Source organism: Trichomycterus rosablanca, chromosome 16 (genome assembly GCF_030014385.1).
Source record: "Trichomycterus rosablanca isolate fTriRos1 chromosome 16, fTriRos1.hap1, whole genome shotgun sequence".
NCBI lineage: Eukaryota > Metazoa > Chordata > Actinopteri > Siluriformes > Trichomycteridae > Trichomycterus > Trichomycterus rosablanca.
In genome coordinates, this window is record NC_086003.1 from 11,621,206 (window position 1) to 11,646,419 (window position 25,214).

Genomic DNA, 25,214 nt, shown 5'->3' on the forward strand with positions numbered 1-25,214 from the left:
AGTAGCTACAGTTTGATGTGCAGACTTGAGCAGTATCTAAGCTAAAATCTGAGAAAGCTCCAACAGACTGTTACCACACAAGCAAAGCGGAACAAGCACCTGTCTTCATTTCACACACTTACACACACACACATGAACAGAAAAGAGGGGGAAGATAGGAAAGCAAGCGCTCATTTATCAACCCCGTTCTCATCCAAAAATGTCTCTACGTGGGGTGACTTTTAGCTGCGCTAACCTTGCCCCAAATTGCCAACTGTAACAGTTTGCTTTAACTTTTTCCTTCTGCTGCATTGATTTTCCTCCTCTGAAACCCTTTCCACTTTTCGGGAGGGGAAAACCCTTCAAAACCTTGCAGACGGTCCCAGCTGTGGCCACGATTTAATTAAACCATCCCAAATACGCTAAAAACAGCAATCAACCTAATGATCAAAAAGGGTCTTCAAACAATTATCCGTGCACACAGTCTGAGGAAAGCACTCTTAAATAAACAAGCAGTATCACAAGGGAAAAATGTTGCTCAAAAGGGCAGAAGAGGAAGCTGCCTTTTTTTTCAGCATCCATAACGACAATTCCAGCCAAAATAAGCTTAAGAGGCTATCAGTTCTGACAATGAGCCAAGCCGTTGCAGTTTAAATACAGGGGGTATGATTGGTGGGGGTGGAGTTTCTAAATTTGCATTTGTTTTGACTGATACCGATTTACTGCCTCGCTTATCTTAAAGGGTGAAACAATGGCGCAAATTTCTATCAGAAATCATTACAGGCCATTTGAAATCATTTCCGTGTGGCTAATTTCATAACGGCAGGAGGGAAACATTGATTGTAACCAGATGCTGTGTTATTATCTTACCCTGTGGAAAACCGGACAGGCCAAATACAGAGTGCGCAGAATAACACATTACAGTCTCCTCTCTAAGTACTCCTGTGACCACTGCGCACCCCATCAAATTAAGCCACATACATTAGCAAACAAACTGAACCAAAAGCACTTGACTTTTTCCCCACTGGAAAATATGATGTGAACATTTGTTTCAATGAGAAGATACGACACAGCAAAATAAATCACAATGTACTGGGTCTTTATTGTGTCATAATAGGCAAAGGCAAACATTTTGAGTTTTTACTTTAGATTTGAAGCTCACTGTAGTAAAAATTGTATTTTAGTGCTACTGTTTACATCAATCTATGCAATATCCAATACCAAATGAGTGGCATTTCCTGTACAATTTATGCACCACAGATGTCCCTTAACTAGTCCGTGCCTAAAAGGCCCAGTGTCGTGGTATGATGAAAGGAGAGGGCTGAAAAAGTGAGCCTCAGATCTCTTTTAATGTTTATGACTTACATGCTTTCCAAGAAAACTTCCACTGTAGATGAAAAGCAAACACTTAGACTGGAGCAGACCGAGTTTTTTTCTTTTTTAATATTCACTAATGCTTAGAAAAATTACTGGCATTTTTTCCATGTTTACAGCTTGCAAAATATATAGTTTATTTTTTAATAAGATGAGTTAGGAAGCTTCTTAAAGATACAGTCTGCAATTCTGGTAAAGGTTAGCTGAAGCAAGATGTTTGAAACATAAATTCTGAACATTTACAGGCCCTCTCTTCAAGACAACTATTTAAAAAAATATATAATTGATTTATCTTTCGAGATAAGCAAAGCTGTGCTACAGAATCAATAGGTTCAGAATCAGAATAAAACAAATGCTTGCTGGCAAAAGAAGAGGCAAGGCAAATTTACATACCCTCTTCATCCTGGCTGGTCAGATATGTTAACTGATAGTTCATCATAATTAACACCAAAAATAGTTAGTAGTTAACACCAAAAAATCTTTCCTATTTTAGTCATGGGTGCTATAAAGATCAGAGAATTTACTATGAGCATTAATTGTATTAACACTTGCTTTAAATAAAACACACACATGCTCACACATACACAAACACTCAACTCTCACATGCACACATACACCGATTAGCCATAACATTAAAACCACCTCCTTGTTTCTACAATCACTGTCTATTTTATCAGCTCCACTTACCATATAGAAGCACTTTGTTGTTCTACAATTACTGACTGTGGTCCATCTGTTACTCTAAATACTTTTTTAGCCTGCTTTCACCCTGTTCTTCAATGGTCAGGACCCCCACAGAGTAGGTATTATATACGTAGGTGGTGGATCATTCTCAGCACAGCAGTGACATGGTGGTGTTGTTGTTGCTGCTGTTTCAGTTGGTCATCTTCTAGACCTTTATCAGTGGTCACAGGACGCTGCCCACAGGGCACTGCTGCCTGGATATTTTTGGTTGGTGGACTATGCTTTGGGGTTGACCCACAAATTTTACTGTCTGACACTAGGAAGTGTACAAGCCTCCTATAGCTAAGGCGCTACCTTTTTACCATAGAAATCGTGTTACAGATCCTTTTCCTGTGTAATATGTTCAAAATGTAAGATTTGTGTTTAGCGATTTAACATTGTTTATTCTCGTAGCGTTCAAGTGCCTTATGTTTACTGGTTAATTTACACTTTAAGGCAGTCCTAGCAATCCTATGGCAATTCAGTTAGCAATCGGTTAGTCAAAATGTCCAAGATGTCAAAGTGTAAAGCAGATAAAAACACGACACTCGGGTAACTGAGTTTGCAAAACTCCCAACCACTTCTGTGGACTCAGAGGGGAGTGTGTCAAAACACGGATGAGAATTTTCATATTTGTGATGGAGCCTTATACCATTGCTGGATGTTCTAGGTTTACATTTAACTATTAAGGTAGGCTGTGCTGTGTACTGTAGCTGTAAAGAGAACAAGAGAGATAGAGAGAGAAAAAGAGAGAAGGAGAAACAGAGTAAGAAATGGTGATTTATGGAGAGGTAGAGAGGGGGGTTCACATGCTAGTGTCCCTCTGAAACAAGGTGCTCCTGGCCTCAGGCTCGGCTATTTATCACCATGTACCACCAAGTCACTATGTTTATCGTCAAACACACACACACAGTTAGGTAGTGGAAATTCATGGATTAAATTTACTGGCCTTATTGTAAAGAAGCAAAAGAATTTACAAATACAAAATGAGAACACGAGGTGTCCCAAATGCCTCGGACACTCCCACGTGGAACAGGTGTTGGTGCCTATGCAGAAAATGGATTAACTAATTGTGTGATGTACAAAATAAATATTCAAATTGCTATTTTAATGTACATTGGGTAGAAATCCGTAATTTCATAGCTCACCACTGTGGAAATCTCAAGCTCTCAAGTTCGAATCTCAGCTGTGCTATTGACCGATTAGGCGTCTACCCAGACATGATTGGCTGTGTCTGATAGGGAGATGCTTAGAACAGGTTCCTGATTGCTGCAGCAATTGCAGCCTCTGCATGAGAGATTGACAGATAGTCATGTGTGACTCTTGGTACACAATACTGCTTTCTGTTAAACTCTGTCTCTGGCCAATGAAAAGGAGCAGTCAAGCACTTTGCATGTGTCAGAGGGGCCATGTGATAGTCTGCGACCCTCCACGGTCAGGTTGGGGGTTTGCAGCAGCGGAGGAAGTTACAGCTGATTAATTGGATATGATTATATTGGAAAAAGGAACAGCAAAAATAGATTTAAAAACACTGGTCCCTCTTTGTACCTGATGTAGAAGCAGTACAACACCTCTTTTATATGTGCTTTCGTTTATGTCCTATACCTGTGTTCCTGAACACTGAATTCACTAGCTCGTCTTAATCCTCCACTCAGAACTCAGGGAAAACAATCATCAAGGCTCCCCTCTGTACTAGCACCCAAGTGGTGGAACGAGCTTCCACTGTCTGGTCGAACAGCTGAGTCTCTCACCATCTTCTCACCAAGACGATTAAAGACCCACCTCTTTACAAAGCACTTAAACTGAGAACTAACATGTACGTACTAACCTTCTTTTACCTATTCCTTTGTTCTAAAAGGGTTGGAGCATATTTGTATCCTTGGACTGTTGTCTACTTACACTAGAGTAGGGAGATGTTTACTGTGGAAGCACACTCTGGATAAGAGTGTCACTAAATGCCAAAAATGTTAATATAAATATGTCAATACATTTACCCATGCTATGGATGATTTGGTTATGGTTTGGACTATGGTTATTTATGTCTTTTAGCGATCAATAATGTACAATATGTACAGATACCAGTGCTTAAAAATGACTAGACAGAATCATGTAAATTTAGCACTTTTAAATTGCTGCACCAAGAGGTTAAAATTTCATCAGCAGGAAACAAATGAGAAGATCAGAGGTGGAGCAAGTAAAGCATTGTAGCAAATTTCACTGAGCAAATCCTCTCAGTTGTGCAAAGTGACCTGTGCACCTGCTGCTGTGTGGGTTTGTATGTGTGGTGGACTGACATTAAAATGAAAGCTAGTATGTTGGAGACACAAATAATGGTATAAAATGAAGCATATAATAATAATAATTCATTTCATTTTTGTATACTGGTCAGGGTCGTGGCAGGTCCAGTTCTACTGATAAACACTGGGCACAAGATAGGAACACTCTGGACAGGGGGACAATCCATTGCTTGGGTTTGGCCACCCCCAGAAGTAGTCAATCATGTCTGTGTAGATGGCTGGCTGGCCAATAGCACTGCTGAGATTAGAACCCGGCTCTCAGTAGTGGTGGGCTAGTGCTATAGACCGCTGCACCACCAGAGTGCAGAGTAATATTATTATTAATATTATTAGTATTATTATTATTATGGCAACACTGAATCATAACTTCTTGGGACCTGGTTTTGCCTCTATGTATTGTCTGTGAGGAGTTTTGCATGTTCTTTCTCCTTGTCTATGTGGGCTTTCCTCTCCAGTTTCTCCCACCTTCCAAAACCATAAAGGTGGTTTGGCTACTGTAGGTGGATTTGGCCCAGGTAAATAATGGCATGTGATGAATTGGGGCCCTATTCAGGGTGTATTTATGTGTGCATATTTATGTGTGTGTGTGTGCTTTTATACGCTTAATAACCTTGGTTTGCTTTTATTTTCCAACCTCTCTGCAGTAAAATTGTACTCTATACCATCCACTAACATACTGTGTGTGTGTGTGTGTGTGTGTGTGTTTTGGGCAGATTCATTTCCAGACACATTAATAAAATATGGTCACAGGCCAGGTGTACACTGAATCTCTTTAAGAGTGCCTGGGGGCATCTTTGCTTCATCTCCACCCAGTTCTGCCATCTGTTACACGCACGCACACGCACACACACACACTTCAACACAGAAAGTTAAATTTAACTATTGATTAGCAGGACTCTCTGTCGCTCTGTCCTGCTTCTGAACAGAATTTTTTAGATTTATGATCAGTTGCTCATTTTCGTTTCATGTCATTTCACTCTCTGTCATCCTGCCCGTCGCGCGCGCACACACACACACACACACACACACACACTACATACATCATGGATCATAAATAAGAGCTTCATACATGTTCAATTAAGCCCGTAATGAAGTCATTTATTAAATGCTATGGCTTGTTGCCTGCTGATATATGGTCAGAGCATGAGTGGGTACAGTAACTAACAAGCTGCGGATGCTGTTTGATGGCAGTCCTATTTAAATGCACAATTGAGAGCACAGTGCGCACACACACAATAATAATAATAACAAACACAAATGTTCATACCTTTCTCTTTCATTATTTTCTTCATGTTGATGCCAGTATCTGGTTCTGCTAGTTCCCCGTCAGGTTGATTCAGCACTACAGACATTCAGAGTACAGTAAACATCTGCACTGATGCCAGTGTTTGAAAGTGTACTATAAGCTGCCTTAAACATTTAAAGACAGCTTTTTGGATTATCTTACTAGGACAGAAGCATTTTATTGAGTAATGTAATGTTTAATTTGTTAGGAAACTGGCTGGTTTAAATATGATCACTTGGAATGTTTACACACAGCAGTCTCTAGATTTTACACAGAATGCTGTGGAAAATGTAAAACCCACTGTGTGGCAGTTCTATAGGCAAGAATGTCTTAATAAGCAAGGTCAGAGGAGTCTGGTCAAACTGATATGAGCTGAAATTCTACAGTAACTGAACAGAAAAGGAATCTTAGGTTACAGTGGGCACAGGTTCCCAGCAAATAAACAGTTTGAACAAACATTGCCTGGTCATATAAATCTTAATTTCTGCTGTAACATGCAGGTGGTAGGGTCAGGATTTAGTGTAAACATCATGTTTTGGTTGATAGGTGTGCACCCCAATGTGATGGTTTGCTTTTGTTAGTGAATTTTGCTTTTATGCTTAGTATGTTTGAATAAACATGGCCTTCCTGTCAGCTTGAACCAGTTCCTTTTGGACCTCTTTCATCAACAAGGCCTTCCTGCCTGTAAAACTGCCAATCACAATGTTTTTTTTAATCAAGTGAAAAAACTGAAGACATAATATTTGGCTTATTAATGTTATTTTATCCATTTTGATATTGTAGTTTATTTCATTAGTAACGAATGAACAGTTAATTATTGTTAATGACTAACTAATTATATTACATTAAACAGGCCTCTATTTATATTCCATTATTGGCACTGCTTTTTGATTTAATATATGGAGAACAGATAATGTGGACAAGGGATAATGCTATGGGGTTGCTTTTTTCTGGAGTTAACCAAGGCCACAGTGCACAAAGCAATATCTAAAAAGGCTTGGTGTGGGCAAACTTTACTGGCCTGCACATTAAATAAATTAATATAAGCATAACGATTGTAAAAGCCAGCAGACAATAGACGAAGGCTAGAAATGTCGAGATTCTCAACTCAGCTATCAGCCGACTGGGAGCCTGCACAGACACAAGATTACTTGAATGTCTGTAGAGGGAAGGAAACGGTTGAAAGAGGGTTGCTCATTGCTGGGTCAATCATGGCCTCTGTTGACCGGTCAAGGCACCTGCATGGATGGTGACTGTTTTTAAAAAAATATATTTTTCCCGTTTTTCTCCCCCTTTAGCGCATCCAATTGTTCAATTTGCATCGTGCTTCCTCTCTGTCTATGCTGAACCCTGCCCTGTCCGAGGAGATCGAAGCTAACCCATATCCCCTCCGAAACATGAGCAGCAGCCTTTTTACCGCTGCGCCACCTGAGCGGCCTAATGGTGACTGTTCACTGATGGCAGTGCGTGAATCTCCGCACATGATACTGATACATGATACTGTGGCAGGTGAATAAAATAAAATATAAATGCATAAAATGTATGTAATGTATCATTTAATGATATAAAGAAACAGCTACAGCAGTTTTACACGGATGACGTGTCCCTAACCCCTGCAATGTGAAAGTGAGAACTGTACAATCCTTTATGGATTGCTCTAAATACCAATTCCAATTCCATTTATTGTACCACTTCTTAATCGACTCGGTGCTATTTTTTTTTAAATTACCTGCCATTTTTCTTGTAACATACTGGCTCCTTTTTACAAAAGACCAATAATAATCTGGGTGGCTATGGTACTAGATCTGAAAATCTTAAAGCTGGAAAGCTCTCTCAATATACCCAGGATTTGGACCTTAATTTGCTTTAACACAAAGTCCTGTCCAAGCAATTCACCACAATTTCACAGTATAAAGAAGTACATGTGTGCAAGGTCAGTGTGAGTGTGTGTGTGTATGTTATACTGACCAAGGTGCTCAGGGCTCTGTGTGTGTGGATTTGGGGAGCTTGACACACTGCTGCTGGCGTGGGAGGAGGGCTGTGAGCCTGGACGAGGAGTTTCCTCCAGAGACGGAGTTGGAGATGGACTGTCCTGCACACACTCCTAGCACACACATACACACAAACAGCATATAACACTATACAGCACTATTAAGGTATGTTGGAACTTCTTTTTCCGGCGACTTAACAACAGTGTGTATGTTCTTCGCTAATACATTACTCCTGTCTGTCTTGCGCCTAGTAATAGGTGGGTCCTTCCTGTATTGACTTTTAAAACTGATGTAATATGTGGAGAAAAGCATTATAAGGAATATATGACAGTACATATGACTGGTAGAGCAACTCAGAAGTGCAAGTATAAGCAGCTGGTGCTTTGAATAAACAGATAATTAATAGCTTGCACAACACTAATAATACTGATACTTTATACTAGGTTAACCTAACAAACGTAGTGTTTATCAGCACTGTTCTGTTACTCAGTTAATTAAAAAGCGAATTATTAACAAGATGATTTAAAACAACTGCTGCTACTTCTCACTAGCGGAAAATAAATAAACACATTTCTCATTATCAGATTATTTTAGGGCATATAATCACATGAATCAGATAACATTTTTAGGGCTTTCAGATTATTCTGTATTGAATGAATATATGTACAGATTATTCTGTATTGAATGTATTGAAAAAGATGAGTTAAGCTGTCTGCAGAATTGGAATATCTGACAAAATATATAATCCATATACTGTATATTCATATTGGAATATACAATCCAATAGCAGAATACACAGGCTGTCCTCACACTGACAAGCCAGCCCCCATACAATAACTCAAAGATCTTTCCCCCCCACCCTTTTTCTAGCACTGGGCTATGCATTTCATTCTACATACATATGTATATATTTACATATAAAATATATAGTGTTTTATTATATAGTTGTAGCTGTCATACTGCTGTATAATAGTAATTGCATTTCATAGTTAATATTTATTTTTATTTTATTCTACTCAATTTTATTTACTCTATTTACTGTACTTACACTGTACTGGAGCTGCTGTAACACTCGGATTTCCCCCATAGGGATCTATAAAGGAATCTAATCTTTTTTATTCATTTTTCTTCATTGTGGGGACTAAGCCTTCCTAGAAACCAAGGAAGAAAGGTAGAAATGTATCCTGAATAGCGGGATTGCAGGACACATACTCATTCACTAACCCACTCACACCCTGGGGCAATTTTGAACAGCCCAACTACCTACTGCAAGGGTTTAAGTTGACCAGAGATTAGGATTGAACCCATGTCCCCGAGCCCTTGTGCTTTACTATCTGCTGTTCCACTGTGCTGCCTGTATACTATATTATTTAATGATTTTTAAACTATTTGTTAGCCACTAGTGCCCATTATTATTTGCTCTTTGTGGACTGAACATAGTGATTAGCCTGCATGTTATGTTGTACTGGTATTAGAGCATCAGATGCAGCTACATATCTGGGCTTTTAAATATTTTTACACTTACTGGCCTTTTTATTAAAAATGCAGAACCAGTTAGATAGTATTTCTCATTCACAATGGGACAGTAGTAGTCTAGTGGACAGAGCTATGGGCTATCAGTCGGAAGATTGTCAGTTCAAATCCAGGGCCCTTCAGCAAGGCCCTTAACTCTGTCTGATCCAGAGGTGCCACACAATGGCTGACCCTGCGCTTTGACCCCAGCTTCCAAACAAGCTGGGATATGAGGAAAAATAATTTCAATGTACTGTACATGTGTATACAGTGTATCACAAAAGTGAGTACACCCCTCACATTTCTGCAGATATTTAAGTATATCTTTTCATGGGACAACACTGACAAAATGACACTTTGACACAATGAAAAGTAGTCTGTGTGCAGCTTATATAACAGTGTAAATTCATTCTTCCCTCAAAATAACTCAATATACAGCCATTAATGTCTAAACCACCGGCAACAAAAGTGAGTACACCCCTTAGTGAAAGTTCCTGAAGTGTCAATATTTTGTGTGGCCACCATTATTTCCCAGAGCTGCCTTAACTCTCCTGGGCATGGAGTTTACCAGAGCTTCACAGGTTGCCACTGGAATGCTTTTCCACTCCTCCATGACGACATCACGGAGCTGGCGGATATTCGAGACTTTGCGCTCCTCCACCTTCCGCTTGAGGATGCCCCAAAGATGTTCTATTGGGTTTAGGTCTGGAGACATGCTTGGCCAGTCCATCACCTTTACCCTCAGCCTCTTCAATAAAGCAGTGGTCGTCTTAGAGGTGTGTTTGGGGTCATTATCATGCTGGAACACTGCCCTGCGACCCAGTTTCCGGAGGGAGGGGATCATGCTCTGCTTCAGTATTTCACAGTACATATTGGAGTTCATGTGTCCCTCAATGAAATGTAACTCCCCAACACCTGCTGCACTCATGCAGCCCCAGACCATGGCATTCCCACCACCATGCTTGACTGTAGGCATGACACACTTATCTTTGTACTCCTCACCTGATTGCCGCCACACATGCTTGAGACCATCTGAACCAAACAAATTAATCTTGGTCTCATCAGACCATAGGACATGGTTCCAGTAATCCATGTCCTTTGTTGACATATCTTCAGCAAACTGTTTGCGGGCTTTCTTGTGTAGAGACTTCAGAAGAGGCTTCCTTCTGGGGTGACAGCCATGCAGACCAATTTGATGTAGTGTGCGGCGTATGGTCTGAGCACTGACAGGCTGACCCCCCACCTTTTCAATCTCTGCAGCAATGCTGACAGCATTCCTGCGCCTATCTTTCAAAGACAGCAGTTGGATGTGACGCTGAGCACGTGCACTCAGCTTCTTTGGACAACCAACGCGAGGTCTGTTCTGAGTGGACCCTGCTCTTTTAAAACGCTGGATGATCTTGGCCACTGTGCTGCAGCTCAGTTTCAGGGTGTTGGCAATCTTCTTGTAGCCTTGGCCATCTTCATGTAGCGCAACAATTCGTCTTTTAAGATCCTCAGAGAGTTCTTTGCCATGAGGTGCCATGTTGGAACTTTCAGTGACCAGTATGAGAGAGTGTGAGAGCTGTACTACTAAATTGAACACACCTGCTCCCTATGCACACCCGAGACCTAGTAACACTAGCGAGTCACATGACATTTTGGAGGGAAAATGACAAGCAGTGCTCAATTTGGACATTTAGGGGTGTAGTCTCTTAGGGGTGTACTCACTTTTGTTGCCGGTGGTTTAGACATTAATGGCTGTATATTGAGTTTTTTTGAGGGAAGAATAAATTTACACTGTTATATAAGCTGCACACAGACTACTTTTCATTGTGTCAAAGTGTCATTTTGTCAGTGTTGTCCCATGAAAAGATATACTTAAATATCTGCAGAAATGTGAGGGGTGTACTCACTTTTGTGATACACTGTATGTATATATGACAAATAAAGAAATTCATGTACAATGTGTTAGGCATGCTCTAGGTTTTTATTCTATTCTCCACCTAGCATTGACACTGATGTGTTTAAAAACCCAACACTGCTCCTTTGGCAACATTGCAGTGCTCAGAATGGCCCACCACCCAAATATTACCTGGTCAGTAGGCATCCTGTGGGTGTGAATATGTGTGCATTTAATCCTATATATTGTTTGTGGGTATGTGGGTGTTACCTTGATGACGGATGCCCCCACTCGAGACAGAGGGCTGTGCATCTGTGCGGCCACTGCCATGTTGGCAATAGTGTTCAGGTGGTTCATTTGGTTCATTGCCATAGCGACAGAGGCAGGCGGCAGACTGACAGGCAGCAGGGGGTGGGGCATCATCATGAATGGCAGATCCAGGCCTGAGATGAAGAGACAGGAGCAGAGAAAGAGAAAAAGAGAGGGAAACATGTTGTAGTTGTAGCTGTAAAGTAGTTTATCCTGGTCAGAGAAAACGAATGGTCAGGACCCCCACAGGACCACTACAGAGTAGGTATTATTTGGGTGGTGGATCATTCTCAGCACTGAAGTGACACTGACCACCACAGGTGGTGGTGTGTTAGTGTGTGTTGTGCTGGTATGAGTGGATCAGACACGGCAGTGCTGATGGAGTTTTTAAAAACCTCACTGTCCCTGCTGGACTGAGAATAGTCCACCAACCTATAAAATATCCAGCCAACAGCGCCCCATGGGCAGCGTCCTGTGACCACTGATGAAGATCTTAAAAATGACCAACTCAAACAGCAGCAATAGATGAGTGATCGTCTCTGACTTTACATCAACAAGGTGGACCAAATAGGTAGGAGTGTCTAATAGAGTGGACAGTGAGTGGACACGGTATTTAAAAACTCCATCAGCGCTGCTGTGTCTGATCCACTCATACCAGCACAACACACACTAACACACCACCACCATGTCAGTGTCACTGCAGTGCTGAGAATGATCCACCACCCAAATAATACCTGCTCTGTAGTGGTCCTGTGGGGGTCCTGACCATTAATGAACAGCATGAAAGGGGCTAACAAAGCATGCAGAGAAACAGAAGGACTACAGTCAGTAATTGTAGAACTACAAAGTGCTTCTATATGGTAAGTGGAGCTGATCAAATGGACAGTGAGTGTAGAAACAAGGAGGTGGTTTTAATGTTATGGCTGATCGGTGTATATCAGATCTGGTCTCTTTTTCCTCACCTTGCAATTCACACAAGAGCAATTCCTAAATAAAAGCTATGCAGTACTTACACTACGGTACTACAGTAAAAGAGTGTAAAGAGTTTCCTTACATCTCGCTGATACCACAATGTTATCCAAACCACAATATGACTTTAGAATATGAGCTTTAGAATCATGTGCTCAATTAAGAACAATCTGAAGAACAAAGCCCTGGTTACCCAATCTTGTTTAAATCAGAAAGGGTGTCTACACAGACATGACTGGCTATCATGGTTGGTCTTGGGTGGGATAGGGGGGGTGTTATAGCTCAGTGGTTAAGGTACTGGACTAGTAAACAGAAGGTTGCCGGTTCAAGCCCCGCCACCACCAAGTTGCCACTGTTGGGTCCCTGAGCAAGGCCCTTAACCCTCAATTGCTCATCGTGTTCCGCTCATTGTGTAAGTCGCTTTGGATAAAAGCGTCTGCTAAATGCTGAAAATGTAAATGTAAATGTGTTCAAAGCCCTGCATTAGACTGGCACCCTGTCCAAGGTATTCCTGCTTTGCACCCAGTGTTTTCTGGTGATTAAAATGTTTCTCTATGTCCATTAAAAGCATGTAAATATAAACTTTAATTTGAGTAATAACTTTAAATATGCCCTTTAATATTTGTACTTTTTTGAGTTTGTGTACATCTACCACCTCTGATGCAGACAACAAAGGTTCGAATAGTTGTGCATATGTTCATGTATGTGTTTCCACATGCCTGGCATCAAAGAAAATGTGTGACTCATTAGTGTAAGTGCATGCATACACATACATACACACACACACACACACCGAGCTCGATGAGATAATTCACAAGAAGGACGTAGCAATGCAAATGGCCCACGTTCTGTCGATTCAGGAGAAGCAGCTGAACATGTTAACTAACGAGCTCATGAATGAATGAAGGAGGAAGTGAACGGATGAGAGACTTACGGTTGGCCAGAAGGTGGCTCTGCTGTAGTGAGTTGAGGTGTGAGCCAGACAGGCTGGCATGGGCCAGGCCATGCAGTGCTCCGGATGATGGGGGCGACTGCAGCTTCTCCTTATCCCAGGAAGACTCGCTGCCACCTGTACGGGGTAGAAAAAAGAAAAGGGTGAGAAACACTGGTTTTACTGAACAGATAACTGCTCAGAGCTGGAAGCCTACAAGCCATTAAAGATTTAATTATACCATATCAAATAATTACTTTTGTATCTACTCTTATGTGTGTTTGCAGCAAACATTTTAGTGCACTTATGTTGACATTAAGACACTAAACACAGAGAGACAATTGAATTTATATTACTGTATTAATAGCTACCAATCTCCAGCCATTACTGCCCGTTGAGGACTTTATGCACTAACATGCCTAACATGCCAAATACTGATGCAATAAAATGTTTTCCTAAGCTTTTAGACTTAGCAAGTTGCATTATTAATAGTTTTGTGATTTTTAATTACAGCAAGCTCTCTCCCGTTTTAATTCCCGCTGATTCCAAGCGTATTTATTCAGACTTTCTGGGATCATTCAGACACTCTGGAATCTCTGGGCACTCAAGACGTAACCTTTAAACTTCTGCTGCTCTAACTGCACCCTTTAATACATTTTTAATACATATTTTATGGTGTAGTGTGTAGACACCTGGCTGTGAGATTATTGGAGAATCTATTTCAAAACCACGGGCAAGTTTCACTGGCAAAAGTTTGAAAACACCATGGCTTTTGGACATGTCTTTGGACTGTGGGAGATAACCAGAGCACCCAAAGGAAACCCATGCAGACACTGGGAGAACATGCAAACTCCACATATGAAGGACCAGGACCAGTCCACTTGAGAATGAAATCAGGACCTTCTTGCTGCGAGGCGATAGTGCTACCCACTGAGCCACTGTGCCGCCCAGAAACATTCAGTTCATCAAAAAGATCTGTGCAGGTTTTGCACAACACAACATCTTTAAAGACCTTGCTTTTTGGACAGTAGCACAGTCATGCTTTTTTAAACTTTTGCTTTTAAGTTGAGAAAATATGTATTTTATATAAGAAACTTTATAAACCTCTTAGCATGGTTTGTGGCTGGAACCCCTAAACTTTCTAGGAATGGTTCACATACTTTTGGCCATACAAACTACATGAGTACAGAGAAAACAGAGTTTGGCGTGATATGTCTAATTAATAAGGAACACAGGAATGTCATGAAATGGTGGTCAATCATGCTCAAGCATCACTAATGCGACAAACAAACATGCATATCAACACAAATTTAAAAATGATGAAAATAGAATTTGAATAAAGTACTTTCACTGTTACTGACTCTCAACTGTTCTTTTTTTTTTCTCTCCCAATTTTAGCAAAGCCAATTAGTTTTCTGCTGCTGGGGACCTCAGTCATGTCCAAAAAGAGTACATTTGCCTGCCACACTTCGGTGGATATGCTCGTGATGCCAGTCTCGAGCACGGAGAGTCACACACAAATCGCATGCCTTTACCACCTGTACAGGCGCCTCGGGCTATTAAACAGGGTCTTTACACAAGGTCAAAGACGAAGATGTTTTAGTGGCCAATTTTGTCTGCTACAGGCAATGCCAATTGTGTCTGCTAAGGGGCGCCCAGCCGACTGATAGCATAGCTGAGATTTAAACTCAGGGTTCAAAAACCCAGCGCTGGTATGCTCACTGCGGCAACTGGGCACATCAACTGTTTTATTAATTTGATTAATCTATCATTATTTTACCTATTCAGCTTTAGTAATTTTATTTATTTATTTTATTAGGATTTTAACGGATTTTATCGTTATTTTCATGGACAATTTTGTATCTCCAGTTTACCTCACTTGCACGTCTTTAGACTGCAGGAGAAAACCGGAGCTCATGGAGGAAACCCATACAGACACAGGAAGAACATGGGAATCGAACCCAGGACCTTTTTGCTGTGAGGAGACAGTGCTACCTACTGAGCTACCGTGCCACCCATTCAGCTTTAGTAACCATGTCATATGTTTTACTGGGCACACAACATCCTTGACCAGGCACCAGTTCCTTACACAGTCATAAACACCTAAACTCAGCTGGCCCAAAATATGAATAATAAAAATGATCTACCAATCAAATTTTGTTAAAAATGTACAGTTGTACTGAACCCATTCACCATACAAATGGAAACCCTTTCATTTCATACCATTAATTAAAAAAAATCAAAGCACATATTTATATTTAAAACTCCACCACATGTTCATAACAGATCAGCCTGAACATTAAATCAGCCTGAACATTTTACTTGCAATAATTGAATTCAGAAATGTCTGTCCAGAAAGCTGATCCTAGCTCAGCATGAATAGATCTTTGCCTTGTACTGGGACTGTTCAGCTTCCAACCTGCACCACTAATACTCATGAATAAACCAATGGGATGTAATACAGCTGAGAAACCAGTTGTTAGGCACTATAAAAAGACTTAAGTTGAATTAGTTAAGAGCCGAGGGTGAATAACTGGAGGAAGAGGAGGAGGGGAAGAGAGACTGGGCGAATCCGAGAAGAGGAAATCATTGTCTAATTCTGCTTAATAAGCAACGGAGGTCCTACGAGTGATCCGGCAGATGGTGTTTTTGCAACAGATTGCGGTGAGTAATTCTTTTAATAATAATGTGAATTAAATTCTTCCTCTGTAGAATGCCGGGAGTCATTCATTTGGGAGCGCTTGGAACGAGCGAGAGAAAACAGGCAGGCGAGGTAATGGCTGAGCTCACACCTGAGGCCGTGTGTGTAGGTGCGGGTGTGGGTTTTCCAGTTTGTGTGATACAGAATGTGCTTGTGTGTTATTATTTGAGAGAAGTTCTAAGGTTAAATGAATGCTTTAGAAGTAAAAGGTATAGAAGATATGATGCGTTTTATATGTATTTTATAGAAATGTTGTGTGCTATTGACATTTAAGTAACTGTAATTGTGTTTGTTTTGTGAGCAGAACAAATACTGAAGAAAAAACTGAAGAAAGAAATTAACGATGGGATCAAAAATGCGTCATTTAAATAAATAGGTATTTCTAGAATAATCATATATGGCTTCTTTAAAAACTTTGTAGTAATTAGTAGTAACACATCCACTGCTAACAGGTGTACAAAGTAAATCATAATTTATTCCATGCTTCCAGTAATAGTGGCAATAGTTTGGGGAAAGCTTGTTCTACCATGGACGTGCCCCTGTGCAAAATGTAAGGGTGATAAATACATGGTTTAATGAGTCTGGTCTGGAGCAAAGACAGTGGCCTGAACAGAGCTATAGTTAAAAATGGTTGCAAATTTGTATTTAAAATTGTATCTTTGCACCACAGTCATACATTCATTCTAAGGCAAACCTGAGTGCCAAGTCCACTATATACACCGATCAGCCATAACATTAAAACCACCTCCTTGTTTCTACACTCACTGTCTATTTTATTAGCTCCACTTACCACATAGAAGCACTTTGTAGTTCTACAATTACTGACTGTAGTCCACAGAAACAGATGGACTACAGTCAGTAATTGTAGAACTACAAAGTGCTCCTATATGGTAAGTGGAGCTGATCAAATGGACAGTGAGTGTAGAAACAAGGAGGTGGTTTTAATGTTATGGCTGATCAGTGTATACCAGCACTAATAAGTGTCATCAATTACAAACAGTTTAGTATTACAGTATTCACTCAGATTCTTGCCCAGTCACTTGTCCAATAATCTCATGACTGGACTACTGCAACTCCCTCCTGGCAGGTGCTCCCATGTCCACTACTATTCCAAGTCCGCAACTTATTCAAAATGCAGCTGCCCACCTGGTTTTCAACCCACCTAAACACTGCCACATCACCCCACTGCTGCGTTCTCTTCACTGGCTTCCTATAGCTGCCCGCATTCAGTTTAAAACACTGACGCTCGCCTACAAAGTCAAAAAGGTCCACTCATAGTCTCACTCATCTTGACCTTCCACCCATAACTCAAGCAAGACACGCATCAAGACTCTATACTAGCGCCCAAGTGGTGGAATGAACCTCCCCTGTCTGTCTGAACATCCGAGTCTCTTACTTTCCATCATTTCTAAGCACTTAAACTGAGAACTAACATGCACTTACTTACCTTATATAGCATCTTATTTATATAAAAAAAATTACATTCATGTTACATTACATGGTTACATTCATGACAGGAAGGGTAGTTACTCATTACACAAGGTTAATCAGTTCACAAGGTTATATCGAACACAGTCATGGACAACTCAGTATCTCCAATTCACCTCTCTTGCATGTCTTTGGACTGTGTGAGGAAACCGGAGCTCCCGGAGGAAACCCACACAGACACAGGGAGAACATGCAAGCTCCACAGAAAGGACCCGGACTGCCCCACCTGGGGATCAAACCCAGGACCTTCTTGCTGTAAGGAGACAGTGCTACCCACTTAGCCACCTTTTATATATTTACCTTTTATACTTTTTATACTTTTTGTGTACAGCTGTGGAACAATAAAAGCAATCTGATTAGCAACGTGAAAGCCAATTACTTCACCATAAACCAAATGTCAGACTATCCAAAATGTGATAATAGCTTTACTCTTCCTTAAGATACTGCAGTATGTTGTATGTTGCATTAGTACTAAGTAATCAAATCAGATTGTAAGTATACACATGCACAAATACTAGGTTGGTAAAATCCCCAATTACACTACTGTGTCTATTACACACATACCATGTCTGTGTCAGGGCTGTGTTAAAACAGTCCACCTAAATAATCTCTGATCAGTTATGGCCACATTTTAATAGCAAAAAGTAGACACGGAATGACTGCATTTAGCTATTTTACTACAAAGTGGTAGGTGTACTTGATAAAAAGGGGTTCATGTAGACATATAAGGTAGGTGTACCTAACATTTATAAAACACTAGTAAAGTAATTTCTGAAAAAAAACATTATCTAAACTCTACATGTTGTTTGTAGTCTTCAAAAACCAGATAGTGCTATTTTATTCAACATTTTGTGCAGTCCAAACCAACTCTATTCTTGAGTATGACACACTATTGTAAGGCGATATTTCCAGTTAAACATATCAGCGAGCTACGTAAAAAGTGAGAGACTTTTAAGAAACCTAATTGTGGGCTATTTAGAGTGCGAAGGGGTGAGTGTGTGGATGTGTGTCCATGTGTGTGTGTTTGCAAGTACAAAAGTGTTTGCATTGCAACTTCCACTTGACCTTTTCTTGCTCTTGTCAAGCATATTTGTAATTAACATAAATGCAAAGTAATGATAAATGCTGAACTTGTACAATCCAGGATGCAGCAAAGGTGGGAGTCAGCAAAGCTATTAGGTTGTGTGTGCGCAAGTGTGTGTGTGTGTTTCCCTCCAATCCATATAAGAACAGTAAGCTGCCAAAAGACAAGCCTAACTGCCGCACATCTAAATCGCCTCTCGTTCGCTTTATTGCCGATCTAGTTTGACCTCAGGAGGAATCGGAAACGTTTATCTGCATGTATGTGTGAGCAGCAGTATATCAGACTGAGTGCCGAGTTCAACTATCCACAGCTCCGGTGCTGATGGCCCATTTGGGTTGGGTCCAAGAGCTCCTCTAGTGTTGGCTGCTAGAGTAATTAGCCTAAAAGTGGTGCCAGCCAGGGTGTGTGTGTGTGTGTGGGCAAGTGCGAGTGTGAATCTGCCCCCTACCCAGCTGTCAGTCATGCTTTACCAAAGTGTCCATCACCACACTCCTCCTTAGCCACACGCTGACAAAGTTGGTTAATGGCATCCTTTTTAAAAAGCCCCGTGTAATTACGGCACACATACATGAACACTCCAGCACTTACCGACCGTCCCACATGGCCGTAATCTTGCTAATGGTGCTCATACAGATGTCCATTTGGTCACTAAGAAGTTATGCATTCTACGGTCACTGATACACCCCACTTTCTGCGACTGACTCTAGCTTTTGTATTATGCTGTTACAAGTCTGGATGGTTCTATTCCTCTTTGTACTGAAGAGCAGGTCTATATATATTTTTTTGGTCTATATATAATCGCATTATGCTTCCTCTCTACTTATGTTGATCTCCACCCTGGTTGAGGAGAGCGAGACTAACACACTCCCCCCACCAACACGTGTGCAGTAGCCCACTGCATCTTTTCACCTGCACGAGGTGAGTTCATATGAGGATCAGCTTTGTGTACAGAGAACCACACCCCGATCAACGCCTCAATCAGCCAGCAGAGGTAGTACTTGCATCAGTTGTAATGAATCCTCGTCCAGTTCCCACCCTGTACGAACAGCAGCTAATTGTTGTTCATGTAGGCACTCAGCCCAGCCGGATGGCAGAGCTGAGATTCAAAACGACGAGTTCGAAATGTCAGCTCTGGTGTGCTAGCGTGTTTTACTGCTGCACCACCTAAATAATTATTGACTCCTCAGATCAAATACTGTACTAGTTTCAACTGTGCATCAGTCCATTGCAGATAAGCTTGAGCAAAGTGAAGAAAAAGGAGTTTTGTGGATTCCACAGAAGCATGCTTGTTTTAAATACTGTTTAATCTAAGACAGGGGTGGGCAATTACATTTTTCAAGTGGCCACATGAGAAACTGGGACTGTCATGGAGGGCCGGACCAGTAGGCTGAACTTAATTATGCCCAATATTAATTGTATTTCTTTATAAAAAGCAGTAAATTGTACAGTTCTGATAAGCTGTTACTGTTAACAGTAGATGTTACAATCATTCTTTCTGGATCTGTTCCAGTCCTGAACGTGTAAAACTTAATAAAAAGTCCTTGTTGCTTTTGCAGTTTAGCTAGCAAAGCTTCAGATGTGACCGTTCTACATCATTCAAGTGCTTATATTTCTCTGTGTGTTTAGTAACATATGGTGATTTAAATTGTGATCCTTAAATGGCTTTACATCTGACTTCAGTTGTTGAAAAGTCTACTGTCTCTATCAGTCACACTCACAATTCTGGCACTCACAAAGCTGGATACTTATGTAAATTGAAAAAATAACAGTCCCTTCAAAATTAAACACATTGCCGTTGTATTGCATGTATGGTGTACATTTATTTACATCTGATTTCTAATTACCACTGACATAATACAGGCTGGTTGGGGACAGCCAAATGACCAGATATGGCCCGGGGGGCCGTACAATGCCCAGATGCGCTCTAAGAGATCAAAGTTCAGCACGGGACATTTTGAACTCCATAAATCTTTTTATTATTTTGTGCACTGTAGATGGTTAAATACCTAAAGTTCTTGCAAACGCTTGTTGAGAAACACTGTTCTCAAGCTGTTGGATAATTTATTGATGCATCTTGTTCTTTGTTTATAAAAGATTAGGCATGTTTTGGATGTTCATTTTATACCCAATAATATTTGCACACCTTTTTAAGTTTTCTAGCTTTAAATTGCTTCTGCCCCAAAAGCATGCTGCAGACAATCTCTGAATGGGTATATACTGTATGTAGAAAGGTAAAGCTTTTTCTATTGTTTGTTATTTAATATGTTAAGTAAATTTACAATTCATCGTTTTTCTATTATTATTATTATTATTATTATTTTACTTACATATAGCTTCATAATCATATCATTTATTTTACAAAATTTGTATACAGCTTTAAGTAGAGGGTGTAAATAAAAAAATCAGAAAGCAATAATTAAAAGGGTTGTCCAAATAATTTTTGTCATATTATGTATATATGTAAAAATACAACAACATTCAGATAATGCAGCATACTGTAAATAAGTTGAAATAATGGAGTAAATCGTGTAAATATAGTGTGTACCAAGCTGGGCTGAAAGACAGCAGCACCTTGACAGCACATGAAGACATGAAGAATACATTTTTATTAAATAATTAATTAATTATCTTATGTATTTATTTGCATTTCAGTTATACCATCAACAGTATAGTATAGTATAGTATAGTATAGTATGTATAGTATATAGTATGTATAGTATAGTATGTATAGTATAGTATAGTATAGCATGGTATAGTCAATTTAAAATGTGCATAGACAAAAGTGTTTACAAAAAAACCATTACATTACAGCAGCCAGTGCACCTGTCATCATGATTTGAGAGGTGATAGGTAACTGCAGTAGTGAAGGAAAGCCACAGAGAGAACATGTTAAAGCCCAAACAGATTAAAACCAGACCGAGTAATGGGTAAGCATGTGTTGATACAGGGAAAGTGAGGACATTAGCTGATCTCCCTCCCTTCGCTCCTTTGAAGCAACAATGCCATCTGCCTATCACACCAGCCCTCACCTCCAGCCCACAGCCTCATTCTCCCCCTGCCTGAAGATCCAAGAGCACATGTGAGAGAGGAATACATGAACAATCCACTGCTGACGCTGGTGTTTTCTTAGAGGTCATCTATGAGGGGTTCTGTCTATTCGAGAAATGAATGTAAATAATCAATTCAAACCTAGTTTTAGCTTTGATCAAAGAGATCAAAGCTTTGATCAGACAGAGTGGAGTTTTTTCTGTGCTCGTTTGTTACTTTTGTGGCCCTAAAGATCTGAAAGTTTTATGTGTGGTTTGATTTCATAAGGGAGGGTCTTTGGGCTTTCTTTTGGAGCAGTAAATGTTGATATAGAGCTAGCCCAATATATTCACATTCACAGAGGTTGTAAACATTGCGAGGATGTGTGTTTATGCCACCAGACTCATCTCCGGCTAGGGAAAAAATGCCTTATTTGTCATATATACATATACAGTACAACAAAATTCTTTCTTCGCATATCCCAGCTTGTTTGGAAGCTATCGTACAGTGCCCCTGGAGCAGAGAGGGTTATGGACCTTGCTCAAGGGCACAAAAGTGGCTGCATGGCAGAGCTGGGATTCAAACTCTTTCAGTCGATAGCTCAAAGCTCTACCCACTAGGCTACCACTGCCCCTGAAAGTGATGTGAGCTTGCATTTGTGTTTACTCTGCTGCAAACCATATTTAGAATAAACTTTTACCTTCACATATTTTAAATGGGGCAGTTGTAACCTAGTGGTTTAGGTACTGTACTAGTAATCAAAAGGTCACTGGTTCAAGCCCCACACCTGCCAGGTTGCCACTGTTATTGAGCAAGGCCCTTAGCCCTCAATTGCTTAGACAATATACTGTCACAGTACTGTAAGTCGTTTTGGACAAAGGCGTCTGCTACATGCTGCAAATGTAAGTTCAAATGTAAATGTAAGACCTTGGATGACCGTGGATGAATTCTGGAAATACTTATTAAACTATTACTCTACTGTTTGATGCAAGGCTAGATCTTATACCAGGGATTATTGAAGTCTTCCATCAGTTTTACTCAACATGCTTCCTACAGCTTCATTGTTTATGAATGTCATTACGAAAAAACTGTTTAATCAACAATTTTGCACTTTTATATCTAGTGTACCAGCATCAGTTGGGATAAGTAGCAGGAACATGGCCTTGCTTTGGTTCCACCACATCTATTTAAAGCTAAACATACTGTGCAACACACGCACACATTCATTAATATTGTTACACAGACAAATCCTAGCATACACACACACACACACACACATACACATACACACACTGTCCGGGAGCGCATTAACAGCTTGTAGCGGGTGCAGGCGGAGGACGGCACGCTGGCACTCTGTTTGTCATATTTCTTGTGGGCCTCGCCATCTGCCGGGGTGGCATTTTCATGGCTGTTTACCCTGACTCCCGCCAAGGAATCATCTGCCGCCGCATAATGCTGCTCCACGAAAAAGGAAAAAAAAGAGGGGAGGATTAAGTTGGTAATGCAACTGAGACTATTGCTAATTTGGTGTAATTGGGAAGAAATGAAGATAAATGAGGGCAAGGGATGGAGAGGCAATCAGTACGGCAGGCTGTACAGCTGTGCTTTTGGCCAATCCTTCCCCCCTTCTTTTCCCCGAATGCTCTCCTGTTCTTCAACAAGGTACATGCAAATCCAGGCTAATGAAAAAATTGTGTAGGTAACACCAGCACAAGCGTAGCTCTGCAGCAAAATGTCTTGACTGTTAAACAGAAAAGTACAATCCACAAGATCTTGATGTATATTGTGTATATAGAGTGTAACGCATGCCCATTAAGTCAAATGGGCATTTGTGAACAGAAAGGGCCAAAATACATAAATGTAATCTTTACAATGGGTGTCCACATACTTTGACCTTATTGTGTGCTGCATTTGAACTTTGGAGCAACCTGTTAGTGGGTGGGATATATTAGGCAGCAAGTGAACATTTTGTCCTCAAAGTTGATGTGTTAGAAGCAGGAAAAATGGGCAAGTGTAAGGATTTGAGTGAGTTTGACAAGGACCAAATTGTGATGGCTAGACGACTGGGTCAGAGCATCTCCAAAACTGCAGCTCTTGTCCAGTGGTCTGCATTATCTATCAAAAATGGTCCAAGGAAGAAACAGTGGTAAACTGGTGACAGGGTCATGTGCGGCCAGGGCTCATTGATGCACGTGGGGAGCGAAGGCTGGCCCGTGTGGTCCGATCCAACAGACAAGCTACTGTAGCTCAAATTGCTAAAGAAGTTAATGCTGGTTCTGATAGAAAGGTGTCAGAATACACAGTGCATCACAGTTTGTTGCGTTTGGGGCTGCATAGCTGCAGACCAGTCAGGGTGCCCATGCTGACCCCTTTCCACCGCCAAAAGCACCAACAATGGGCACGTGAGCATCGGAACTGGACCACGGAGCAATGGAAGAAAGTGGCCTGGTCTGATGACATTACGTGGATGGCCAGGTGCGTGTGCGTCACTTACCTGGGGAACACATGGCACCAGGATGCACTATGGGAAGAAGGCAAGCCGGCGGAGGCAGTGTGGTGCTTTGGGCAATGTTCTGCTGGGAAACCTTGGGTCCTGCCATACATGTGGATGTTACTTTGACATGTACCACTAATGGAAGAGCACAACAATGAGTCTGAGGTGTTGACTTGGCCTCCAAATTCCCCAGATCTCAATCCAATTGATGTGCTAGACAAACAATCTGATCCATGGAGGCCCCACCTCACAACTTACAGGGGTTAAAGGATCTGCTGCAAACATCTTGGTGCCAGATACCAAAGCACACCTTCAGGGGTCTAGTGGAGTCCATGCCTCAACGTGTCAGTGCTGTTTTGGCAGCAAAAGCGGAAAAAACACAATATTAGGAAGGTGGTCATAATGTTATAATGTTATGCCTGATCGGTGTAAATATATATTTATATATCAAAGAAAGGCATTTTACTTTATTAAATAGCACAGTTAATGTGAAGCATATTAACTCAATAATTTAATTAAAACAAATACATGATAATAATGTTTAAATAAAAGTTCTGTGCTATTCATATTCTATCCACCTTCTCCATTGCGGGCTGTGGATGTTTTTGTGTCTTTCTTTGTTTCTTTATTTGCAATGGCCCCCTTTTTAGCTACAGTATTGTTCTACAATGGTAAAGCATCTTGCACTTGGATTTAATTTTAAATTATTTTAGTTCTGGGGTTTTAACTTGCACTTTAATAGTAAGGCGCTACCCTCCTCGTTACAGTTACTTTACCTCCTTGTGATATTCCTTTGCCAACATAAGAGATATTTATTCCTAAAAAAACCTAAGAAATATGAAAGCACTTCTCAATACAGAACCAGTCCTGATCCTCTAGGGTTCCCTGTACTCTGCTGTGGACAGCTCATAGACCACAACCCACGCTTTCACTTTGCGTCTGTCCATTTCAGATGAGCCTAACCCGAAAGAAGATTTGTATACATTTGCAGATGCAGTGATAAACATTCACTACAAGGATTTCCCAAGCATTCCTAAACTAATGTATTTATATTAAATACAGAAGCATGTCAGTGGTTAATGCAGTGCTTTTTTGAAAAAGAGAAAAGGTCATGGGCATTCAATACTCTTGAACTGTTTTATTTTGGTTAAATTTCAATGTAGAGATC

The 25,214-nt window shown here is 40.6% G+C and overlaps 1 protein-coding gene across 1 annotated transcript in view; it reads right to left on the reverse strand.

The window, feature by feature from the left end:
* Nucleotides 1–25,214, reverse strand: part of dacha (dachshund a) — a 255,396-nt gene that overhangs the window by 42,598 nt on the left and 187,584 nt on the right. The window contains exons 5-8 of the mRNA XM_063011819.1: nucleotides 13,256–13,390; nucleotides 11,314–11,486; nucleotides 7,627–7,762; nucleotides 5,641–5,715 (exon numbers count right to left, since the gene is read on the reverse strand). Coding sequence (XP_062867889.1) covers nucleotides 5,641–5,715; nucleotides 7,627–7,762; nucleotides 11,314–11,486; nucleotides 13,256–13,390 — 519 coding nt within the window. The remainder of the gene's footprint in view (nucleotides 1–5,640; nucleotides 5,716–7,626; nucleotides 7,763–11,313; nucleotides 11,487–13,255; nucleotides 13,391–25,214) is intronic.